We start from the raw sequence: 12,226 nt of genomic DNA, 5'->3' as shown, positions 1-12,226 counted from the left end.
CCATTGGGGCATGAGGGTGTGTTTGTGTGTGTGAGTATCTATGTATGTATGTGAGTGTGTGTGTGTGAGGGTGCACTCAGGCATGCACGAAGCATATATCTCTGTCTATTCATCTGTGGTTAATGTGTGAGAGTCTAATGTGTGCACATGTAGGATCAGTGTCTGACCTAAGATGTCCATATAATATAGCAAGACATCTCTCTCCGTTTTTTGTCAAGAACTTAGAAATCTCTCCCACTGGGGAGGGGGGTGGTGATGAGAGCCATGTTTCTCTGTTCATGGAAGCAAGTCATAACCCCTGAGTTTAAGAGGGCAGGATCAGAGCTACTTCTGAGATGGTATAGCCAAGGAAAGATTAAAAAAAAAAAGCTCTCAATTTCGAGTCAAGGATTTCCTCTGATCTCACAGAATCATAGAATCTCAGAAATATAAGGGAACTCAGAATTGGAGGTCATCTGACCCAACCACACCTGAGTGGAATTCACTATATGTCATTTCCAACAATACCTCCCTCCACCCCATCCAACCTCAGCTGACAACTCCAGGAATGCGTTTTCCAACATGCTTTACAAAAGCAGCCTTACAGAAGATGGCTCTGCATCTCTGGTACCAGAAAAGGGCCTTATTAACTCAAGAGGTAACTCATTTGTCCCCCTCTCCTCCACATTCAGTAACTCCTACATTGACATCTCCAGCCCTGATGGTTAAGCAAGTTCAACATGCCCCAAAGCAATCTCAACACCTTTCCCTCTGAGTCTGATGAGAATCATACCTGCCCTGCCTGGGTGCTAGAGTACTCAGAGATGTCGCTGAAGAGGAGGGCTGGGGTCCCTTCCAGCTGTAAGGACTCAGACCGGAATCCCAACTTTGCCACTCATCCCTATGGATGACCTGAATCACTGTGGCTGCAGACTTACATGACCTCTGTAACACAAGGGGACTGACTAGAGCACCCCAATGAAGGTCTCCCTTGGCTTAAAGTTCTATGATCCTGAAACAGGGTTAGGTCTCCAAAACAGGTGTTACAATACTATTACCTAAGTGTCTGGGGGGGAGACCATGGGAGTACTACCCCAAGCTCAGTGACCCTTGCACATCTTCCTGATCATAGGGAAGGGAGTAGAGTCATTTACTCCCCTAGGCTGAAGGGGGTGGGGGATGACAGCAAAACTAAATAAAGGAACTCTGACCTGTTCAGTACAGCTACCCTGGCCCTAAGTGCTCCTGGTTTCCTTGGACCTAGAACAAGAACATAACTGGGGCTCAAAAAGATTGGTGTGCTGGGAGACAAGCCAGAATCCGCTGCAGTGCCTCCATCTTTAAATGCCCTCATCTTTCCCAATCTCAGAGATGAAAGTCTGTCAGGGTCTCAGGCTTGTTAAGCAACATGAGCCCACATGTCCCTTCCCTTGGCTTGGTAATAGCAGACGGGGCATCGCTGTTCTAGAGAGCCCCAGGAATAGGAATGTAGATAGGTCCTGGGTAGAGAGAGGGGAACAGGAGATAGGAAGGGAGAACTCTGGTTCAATGCCCACCCCCTTCCACAATCCAAGGGACCTTCCCAAGAACAGGACTGAGTTTTAGCCTCAGTCCAGCTGTATCCATCCCTACTGACTTTGTCTTCCTCTGCTTCATCTACTCTTCCTTTTTACCCTCAGTCACATCTTCTTTTTTTTTTTTTTTTTTTGGTGGGGCAATGAAGGCTAAGTGACTTGCCCAGGGTCACACAGCTAGTAAGTGTCAAGTGCCTGAGGCCAGATTTGAACTCAGGTCTTCCTGAATCCGGGGCTGTGCTTTATCTACTGCACCACCTAGCTGCCCGCCCCCCCAGTTACATCTTGATGCTTTCCCATAGGCCAATCAGAAAGGGTCCAGTGACCAGCCCAGGGAGCACATGAACACACTATCTTGCCTATAGAGGCAGCTAGGTGGAGCAGTAGAGTTGGGAAGATGAGTTCAATCGCAGCTTCAGCCACTTTATAACTGTGTGACCCTGGGCAAGTCACTTAACCATTCACTATCTGCAAGTGTGAAATGAGGACAATAATAGCACCTTCCTCCCAGGGTTGTTGGGGGGATCAAATGAGGTAATATTTATATAGCACTTAGCACAGTGTATGGCACATGGCAGGTCCTTAAGAAATGCTTCCTTCCTTTCTCCCTTCTTCCTTTCCTCTCTCCATCCCTTCCTTTCTTCCCTATCCTCCTAAGTGAGAATGGAGGAAGACCGAACTCTTGGGAAAAGAGATGAAAACTATCCTGGAGAGAACCCAATATGATGGAAAACTGGGGTGTACAGTGGGGGTGATGAGCAGCCTCAGGACAGGTGGGCAGCTTTGCTGTAGCCACCTCCATAAGGCTCTCAATTTTTCCTTCTTGCCCTAGGTTCCTTGGGAAACAGCGACATAAAGACAGGCAGAGACACTGAAGGGAGTGACAGAGGTGGGGTGGAGGTGGGTATATAAAGAGATACAAAGGAAAAGAAACAGAAACAGCTCGAGTTTGGGGAAAGGAGCTGTTGAAGTCAGGGCTCAGTGGAAAGGCCAACCCATGGGACTCTATTTGGAGGGGTGCCATCTTGTCTGGGGGCAGGGAGGTGGAAGAGGGGATCCCTCAGTGTCTCTTCTAGGGTAAGAGTTCTATTCATTTGGGGCTACATGTGGGACAACGCTGATCTGCCATGGAATGCTCATCCCCTGGAGAGGCCTTTCTGTCAGCTACATTTGGGCACATGCATGGAAGCGTTGACATGGCCAATTTGTGTGTTCATGCATGTGAACACATAGTGTTTCACATTTCATAACATGCTAGCCACACACTAGTTCATGTTTCATGTGTAAACAGAGAGACCACTATGGACATGTATGCACACATATCCATGTGTGTCTGCTCTGGGCACATGCAGAGCTCACACACATCACCACATGGACACAGGTATGTGTGATGTATGTGCACACGTGCAAGCCAGAGCCCTTGTGTGTGTATATGTGTGTATGTATGTGTGTGTGTGCAGAGCATGTGGACACCATCGAGTATGTGCGTGTCCGTTCCGTGTGCTTGCACTCGGTGGCCGCCCCGTCTGTAGCTCGTTAACGGGTGGGGAGGTAAGGGAGGGCGGGGGGTGCTCATGAAACCAGAACCAGATTATTAGCGATGCATTAGGGGACGGCGGTCTGCCAGGCGAGGACTCCATTAGGGGAACATCTGAGTGAGTTAGCCAGACTGGCCGTAAACCTGGGGGTTGGGGGACTGAGGAGGGCCCCAGGATCGAGTTACATACTTAAAAGCCAGAGGAGCAAGGGGGATAGCCGGCGGGCGGTGCTCTCTGCTGAGGAGACAGAGCGCAGGCCCCAGCCAAAGGGGAAGAAAGAAAAGGGCCCAGCCGGGCCAGGGGCCCAGGTCTGAACACTCAGGTTCCAGGGGGCCAAGGTCACCAGAGCCTTTTCTGAGGAACTTCAGGGAGCCAGGGACATCATTATAAGCAGAGAGGACTTGGGGTTGATCCTCAAGTCCCTGCCCCCAAATTACTTTGTATTTATTTTATAATATTTGTAAAGTTGTTGTTTACAATAAATAGAATGTAAGCCCCTTGAGGGCAAGGGATGATTTGGTTTTTGGTTTTGTATTCTCAGAATCTAGCATTATGCCACATAGTAGATGCTTTAAAAATAAATGCTTGCTGAATTGACCTTAATGATACTTTATCCCTCATATCAGCCCACCATGACTAAAACATTTCCAGCACCAACCTCTCCAAGTCTTGGTTTCTTCACCTATAGAATAAGGTATTTGGACTAGAAAAGACTCAGAGACAGCATATGATAAATTAAATTGCAGCCAGCCTCCAATAGGCGGGATTCCAGCATCCCTGTACTCAGACCGTAGCTGGGACTTTGGATGAGCAAAACTGACCCACTCAAGATGACAGTCCCCTAACTCTGATCCTAAACTAGCCCCTAATCCCAGTCAAAGACTAATTTCTAATCCTGGCCACTGACTGACCTCAAAGCCATGGCTGTAGACTGAGTCCTAACCCTGGTGACAAACAGATCATCAGTCTGAGCTATGGACTGACCACCGCCCAATCCTGGCCACAGACTCCAGCCATAAACTATTCCATGTATCTTCTAGTCATCCCATAAGCTTATGCCATGAGTCTCAAAGAGAATCAGAAAATAATCTGGGTAGCTCATCCCCACTGATGGATACAGTTCAGAAAACTGGGCCTGCTGCTGACAGGTCAGGACCATATCTTGTATCTGTCCCCTTTCCTGCACCCACACAACAGTCATGCTCATGGCCCAGACTACTGCAATAGCCTCCTCACTGTTTTCCCTGGCTTGGGTCTCTCCATCACCACGCAGCTGCCAGCTGGATGTGCCCAAGACATAGGTCTGACCGTGCCACTCTCCTGCTCAAGGAATTTCAGCCCTCTGCTCTCTAGGATACATTCATTCATCTGCCCTGACATTGGGAGCCCTTCCCAATCTGCCCTTCCAGGCTGCTTCCACATTATTGCCCCTCACAAAAACCACATTCTGGCCAATCTACTCTTCTTGACTTTCACAGTGCATGACATTCAAGGTCCCATCTCCATATCTTTGTACAAGCTGTTTCCCATTCCCAAGATGCTCTCTCCCTTCACTTTGGCCTCTTAGAAAGCCTACTCCCCTTGGAGGTTCAACTCAATCTGCCGCCTCCTACAATAGACCATATCTGGCTCTCCTCACCACCCTGCCATGCTACCCTCCAAATTACTTTTTATTTTGTATTGACTTTTTTGTGTCCGTGTTGTTTTCACCCAATTGAAGTAAGCCCCTTGAGGGCTAACATTTGGTTTCTGGTTTTGTATCCCCAGAATAATGCTTGGCACATATTCATTGTCTGGTAATTAAATGTTTGTTGACTTGACTCCTGTCCCTCTCCTATAAGTCCACCATGACTAAGGCTCTTCCGGCAGATACCCTGTGGCACGCACACAGCCTTTCTATCACACAATCCCTCTACACAGGCTCTGAATGTCTCTTTCACATCTTGAGTATATCTCATAGACTACTCATACGTGCTGTGCATGCTCTCTACCAGTGTTATCCACATGCCTTGATCATGTCCTATGGACACATGCTCACACACACACACACACACACACACACACACACACACACACACACACTGTGCAGACTTGTATCCTGAACACACTGATGGGGACCCGAAATCCCTAGCTTTGGCAATCTCATTCAATATCCCTTCCCCTACCCTGCCCCCAACAACTCCACCAATTCTGCACTGTTCTCCTTGGGAATATTGTTCCTAGTTCATCAACATGAGAGCTTACAGGAAAAATCAAAAGCACTTATTTCTTCCTCTCCACCACCTAAGATCCCGTCATCCCCACCTTTGACCCTTCTCATTTGCTCACCCTACCCTCTTTCCTGTACTTTTTTTCCTGTATCATATGGTACCACCATCCAAACCCAACCAGAAATTTCCTTTTCAGAGGAGAACTTTCCAAATTCATCCCAGCTCCTTTACACATATTCTGTGCAGCTATCCATAAATTTGTCTCCATTCATATTTTGTAAGTGTTCCTAAGCCCTAGCCCCATGGGTACCTATTCTTCTCTCAGATTGGGGGCCCTTGAAGAGTAAGTTCACATCCAGACCCAGGGGCAGGGCAACAGTAGCAGGGCTATTTCTCCCACAACAGGACAAGAGTTTCCCTGAGTTAAGGACTTTCTCTTGAAGGAGAGATTCCCAGAAGGCTAGAGAATTTTCCTAACTTCTGACAACAGCTACCCAAGGACATCTGCATCTGACATCAGGGGACATCCAAGAATAGGCTTATATCCCCTTCAGACCACCTGCAATGACTGAACTTTGTTTCTCAAACTAAGGACTCTTCAAATAAGAGGGGTGTTTCTCCTCAGACTGAGGGTTCTATGAGGGTGGGGGGCTGGGAAGGGAAAGATGGATGGCCTAGAAATGCCTGGAGCAAGATTTGCACTCAGGATTTTAGGGTGTGATGGAACCAGCGCTCCAAGGCACTTAAATTCCTTTCCATCTGAGCTAGTGCTTCCCATGACAAAATATGGAAAAACGATTCTCCTTTTCCCAGGAATAGGGGATTAGGGAAGAACGTCTTTCTTCTCTCTTGTGTCGTGTGCTTGTGTGTGTGTGTGTGTGTGTGTGTGTGTGTGTGTGTGTGTGCGTGCGCGCGTTTTCCTCTGTTCTCTGTTTCCCCAGGACTGGATATGATGTCAAAAGAAATGCAGATGTGCATTTGCCCCGAAATGATGTGAATTGCAGGCCATATTCCCTGGGTTGGGGAAAAGGGGGGGGGGGGCGCATTCAGCCTGGACACAGCAAGGCACGGCTGAGCGCACATCCCAGCGGCCCGGGTGGTAGCCAGGAAATTCGGAGCGCAGCTGTCCTGCCTCCCCGACTCCCCCCATCTTGGGCCACTTCCCACCCCCACCACACATTTGAACACCCCCCACACCCTGGCTAGGTCTATCTTCTCACCATCTCCAATACCACACACACACACACACACACACACACACACACTCTGAACATGCTTGCCTTTGCTCACTCAGTTCCTCCTACGTAGAACCCACATCCCCATTTTTCTTCATCCTGGTCAGAATCCTATCAACTTTTCAGAGTCCAGCTCCCATCTCACCTCCTGTGGCCTCAACCAACTGCTCACTCCTATAGCCAGAGCTACCTAATTTCACCCATCTAGTTACAGCATCATGTCTTGTGTTGTCTTCTAATTGTCTCATGTGGGTGAGTCAGCTCCGCAAACAGACGACGACCTCTTGAAGGCCTGTGTCTGTTCCTTCTCCTGTCTCCCTCACAGCCTGGCTGGGCCCAGGGCTAGGCACACAGGAAGCATCCTGCAAATATTTGTTGATGGTATTTGAGTCACTGTAAGTATGAGCTAGAAGGAACCTAAAAGACCATTTAGTTCAACCCCTTCATTTTACTGATGAAGAAACAGACGTCCAGGGAAGGGAAACGCGTTGCTGAAAATCACACGATGAGTTTCTGGTGGGACCAGGATTAGAACCCAGACATCTTGGCTGCCAGTACTAGGGTGTTTCCCACTATACCCTGCTGTTTTCCCTTCCATAGTGACAACAAGAAAGAATCAATGTAACATCTCCTCTCCATTTTTTTTTTAGAGACTGAGGCTAAGATTGGAGAGAAAGATGGTTAATCTGTTCCTAGTTCACTTCTTTTGTTCCATAAACTACTCAGTCTGGAAAGGAGCAAGACACTGGTTAAGTAATGGGCATCAAGGATCTGAGCCCCAGCCTGGCTAGGAGCTCGACCTCCCCACGGAGTACCCCGGTTTCCCTTCCTTCCTCACCACCACCATGTCCTTCCTAGGGAAGGGGAGAAGAAATAAAGTACAATGAGGAAGTCGTGGACCTGGGAGGACCCTGATATAGGGGGTCCCAAAAAGAAGGAATAGAAGCTTCCAGAGACCATGGATATCTGTCTTCTGAAAGCAGATATCTCTGTATTCTCCTAGGAGCACTTAGAGTAGCTGCCCCCAAAGGTAGAGCCAGACTTACATGTTGCCACTGGTCAAGGATCAATGGCCGGTATCGAAGGAAGAACTTGAGAGGGAATGACTCAGGATCAGGCCAGGAGGAGGGCGTCTGCCAGGTCACCTCTAGACGTCGAGGGCTGCTGGGTACAGGCCGGGCTACAACATTCTCTGGAGGATCTGGCTTCACTGATTGGAAAAAAACATGCCACCAACATCATCATCAAGCTTGTCACTAACATTGTTCCCCTATCCATCATCCCCATTGTCATTGTCACCACCACCATTACCCACTCCATTGAAGTTATGCATCCCCAACCCATCACAGGACTTGCCTATCTGCTAGGCAGGACTATGCCTACACTACTCTACTCTAAGGAATATACTAATAAAGTCATCGTCAGATCAGGGATGGGAGTGAGGATTTCACCCCATCAGCCCTTGGCCCCTCAAGATAAATTAAGAGGATGACTGCCCACAGGTGACTATCCCTCTGGCCTTGGACCATCAAGGAGGGAGGGCGCCAAGAACTGAGGTCTATTTTGTCTTTGAATGGAGTTCTGGCTATAGGACTGATGACAAGATTTGAAAGTTCAAGGGCTAAATCAGAGGGGTCTCTGGTCGATGGGATATGGGAACTGGATGGGAAGAGGTTGAGAGCAGATTTGGGAAAAGAGAAAAAGAGCCAAGATTGAGGAAGACTGAAAGAGGCTAGGATGGGCCAGAAGACGATAGGAAGTGGTAAGAGGGTTTAGAGAGAGCAGGGTTGGACAAAGAGAGCCTAATAGGGCCTAGGGAGAGGATGTAGAAACTGGGAGGAGGCTAGGGAAAGAGTGAAAGCTCTACAATAGACAAGAACACAGAAGGAAGGCTAGAAGAGATAGGTCTGAGTGTAGAAGAAAGGGGGTTGGAGGGATAGGGTGACGATAGGAGGGAAGACCTATGGGAGAAATAGGACAGGACGGAAGGAGGTGGGGGTACATAAGGGTCAGGACAGAAGAAGCCATGGGGAGGGGGGATCTGGGAGGGGCAGGACAGGATAGGGGAGGGGAGCCCAGGGGAGACAGAAGAGGTCTGGAGTGAGGAGGCCAGGGAGGGGTAGGAGAGGCGCCTATCCCAGCCCTGTCTCTTGCTCTGACACCTCATTCATCACCCGAAACTTAAGGAAGCCATTAAGTTGGGTGGAAGGGGCTGGAGTTGGGGGCGGGGGCTGCAGCTGTTCTGCATAATAGCCCTGGTCTCTGCCTTCATCCAGCACTTCCACTCTTCCTCCCACCCAGAATGCAATCAGGTTCAGAATTCTCAGGGCCAGTTCATCCACTCCCCTGCCCACACAGAAAGGATCTATCAGTGGGTCCTTGAGGGCAGCAGAGTAGGGAGCATGAGAGCCAAGGGGAGCTTGAAAACTGGACATCTTTACCAGGAGAGTTCCTCAACAACACACCCGAGAACCCTAATGGGTTATCTGAGGAAAGACATGACTCCTGACTTCAGGGAGTCCCTAGTCTGAGAGAGAAGAACATAGCTCCTGCCCTCGGGGAGCATCCCCACCCACCCAGTCAGAGAGGGGACATCACTGCCATCCATGGCCAGTCTAGTTCCCATTGGAATCATTGAGGTGTTCAGACCCCAGGAAGGTAAATGAAGGAAGAGCTTATCTCCCCTAGCCCCTACCCTCCAGTCATATCTCAGCATCCTTTGCCAGGGAGTGTAGGGGCAGACCATGAAACCACGCTGTGGGAAGAGACCCCCATTGTATTCAAAAAGGGGGGGATGGTCCTGAGAAAACTCTGAGCATGATCTGGGTGCTTTCTAGGATGAGGACAGATCCAGGGGCCTGAGGGTTTAGAGAATCCCCCAAGGGATCCCAAAAGGCTAGAAGTCCTGGAGACCACGTGTGGTGTTCTTCACAATGAGGACTCTGGGAAATGAATCCTTGGGAGGTCCTCCTGGGCGCAGCCTTCATCTCTTCCTTTATATGATATATGAGGTCCAGACAGAATGGGGAATACTTCTCAACAGGACCCAGATAGCCTGATTTCCAGGCTTTGCTGAACTGGTGCTTTCAGAAAGAGAGCTCAATTACTGGTTCTCTCTGTTCTAGGGGAAAACCTGATGACTGCTGCTCTGGGGGGCACTGGTGTTTATTGAGTGTGTTGGAGCAATAGGCTGTTAATGATGGAAGTAATGATTTCCCCAGCGAAAGGAGATAATGGGCAGTTAATTACCTGCCTCTGGGAAATTGAGGAAGGGGCAACTAGAACTGGGAAGAGCTAAAGAAGTCAGTAGCATTGCCCCCAGTGGTGGTCACTAGCCACAGAATGAGCATGTGTGTTCACAGTAAGGCACATGCTTATGCCTCAACTCAACTCAAACATGTCCATCTGTCTGTCCATCCATCCATCCATCCATCCATCCATCGAGCAGTCTGTCACTTTTAAAATCCAGTTCGAGACTCCCCCCACTAAGAAGTACTGATCAATCCAGCAGCTACTCTGTTTACATCATCACTCTGTGCTCTTGTTGGTTTGTAGTGGATGAATTGCCCAGGTTGAGTCTTTGTCTTCATGCCCACATCTTACCTATGGTGAACTCATCGAAGGTGATGGCTGTGGAATTGTGGCCCAGGGCATTGGTGACTGTCAGTGTGACCTTGTATTTGACCGTAGAGAAGAGGTGTGTATATCGGATGTGACACCGGTTCTTGGGGGCTGGATCCTTCTCACAGCCTAACAGTTTGGAGCCATGTCTACCCAAGGAGAAGGGGAGAAGGAAGAAGAGAGGAGGTGACTGAGATCAAGGAGGACAAAAAGGGGATGATTACTATTACTCGAGGCCCCTCATAGCTCATCCCTCCCTTCTTTTCAGACAGAAATCCTAGGCTTTCTCATCCAGGAAGCCTTCCCAGATGAATCCCATCCCAGTTCCCAAACCACCCCCACCATCCTTGCCCTCCTTGGGCTCACAGGATGGCCCTTAGGTATTGGAGGCAGAGTCACTTACAGAACTGTCACATTGAAGGTGTTGGGTATGAACGTGGGTACAGGCAGGTGCCAGCTGCAGTAGAATCCCTTGGGGTAGCTGTTGGAGCGGCAGGTGAGGATGGGCTCTCGGGGTGGCACTGAGGGGAAGAGAGGGAAAGAGGGAGGGGGACAGGCCTTGCTCTTAGCACCTTCAGGATCCATCTGAGGGAACCACTCATCTACCCATCCCCTCCCCTTCTTTTTTTTTTTTTTTTTTTAGTGAGGCAATTGGGGTTAAGTGACTTGCCCAGGGTCACACAGCTAGTGAGTGTGTAAAGTGTCTGAGGCCAGATTTGAACTCAGGTCCTCCTGAATCCAGGGCCGGTGCTCTATCCACTGCGCCACCTAGCTGCCCCTATCCCCTCCCCTTCTGATCCCTGAAATGAGGACACCTAATAGTTTGTTGGCATTCCCCTTCTGTGGAGATTTGCACCTTTCCCCCCACCCAGCACCCATTTCAGTACAGAGGCCATCCTCTAGTGGCCACAAGATGGCAGCAGTGTCTGGCCCCACAATAAAGTGGGGGGAGGAGAAGAGGGGGAAGAAGCTGATCAGCCCCAAAGAAGACCCCACTTCATCCAGTTCCTCGGTTTCTACAGCCTCCACCCATACCTTCCTCCCCTTCCTCAATTCCTTCCTGTATTCAAAGTGGCCACCCTTCTTCCTGTTGCATTGCCTTCAGTGAGAAAGGAAAAACAGAGACAGAGAAATAAATGACCATGGCCTTGCATTCGTACTGTACTTTTTATACTTTAAAATGCTCCATCAAAATACATTTTCTCCTTTGAACCTGACAATAAGGTCACACAGCTATTAAGGGACAGAACCAGGCACTAGGTCCCCTAACTTCCGGTCCAATGCTCAGAATCACAGGTGTTCAGAGTCAGAAGTGATCACCAAGGCCATTTCATCCAAAAGGAGTTTCCTTGACAAAATCCCAGACAAGTGGTCATCCAATTTACACTTGAAAACCTCTAGAGATGACAAGTGAATGAAAAAGCATTTAAACTCTTATTATGTGCCAAGCACTGCGCTACACGTTGAATCTCGGGGTCATAGATTCACTTCCAGACTTTGTTGGAAGAGAATTTGAAGGACATTGAGTTCAGCTTCCTGATTTTACCAACAAGGGAGCTGAGGTTAGGGTTAGAGGACTCAGCCAAGGTCACACAAGCAGGTAGGAACCCAGCCTTTGTGGCTCCAAATCTAGGCTGCTTTCACTTCACACTGGTACACTCTCCCTGCCACTTGAGGCAGCCCACTGTTACACTTTGGGATAATGTGGATGGTTAAGGAAGCATGCCTCTCGGGAACTTGATTGCTCCTAGTTCTGCCCAAACAGAATAAATCTAATTCCTTGTTCGAATAACCATCCTTCAGATACTAAAAGGCAGCTGCCACACCCCTCCCTTCCCTTAAGCCAGATTCTGGCCTACAGACTAAGATCTCTAACTTCTTCAACTATTCCTTTCACCACCCTTGTTGCCCTCCTCTGGCATTCCAGTTTGCCAATATCCATCTTAAAACATGGCTCTTGGAACTGAGCACAATATGCCAGATGTGTCTGACCTTATCCTAAACATGCATCTGTTCCTATACTAAGACTGCATGAGCTTTTTTGGATACAATGTTGGCTCATAACATCC

The 12,226-nt window shown here is 48.9% G+C and overlaps 1 protein-coding gene across 1 annotated transcript in view; it reads right to left on the bottom strand.

Annotated features, from left to right (window-relative positions):
• Positions 1–12,226, bottom strand: part of CNTFR (ciliary neurotrophic factor receptor) — a 48,763-nt gene that overhangs the window by 4,610 nt on the left and 31,927 nt on the right. The window contains 3 exon segments of the mRNA XM_043987573.1: positions 7,583–7,746; positions 10,140–10,306; positions 10,561–10,678. Coding sequence (XP_043843508.1) covers positions 7,583–7,746; positions 10,140–10,306; positions 10,561–10,678 — 449 coding nt within the window.

The sequence above is a fragment of the Dromiciops gliroides genome, chromosome 1 (assembly GCF_019393635.1).
Source record: "Dromiciops gliroides isolate mDroGli1 chromosome 1, mDroGli1.pri, whole genome shotgun sequence".
NCBI classification, from domain to species: domain Eukaryota; kingdom Metazoa; phylum Chordata; class Mammalia; order Microbiotheria; family Microbiotheriidae; genus Dromiciops; species Dromiciops gliroides.
This window is presented reverse-complemented; position numbering and strand designations above follow the sequence as displayed.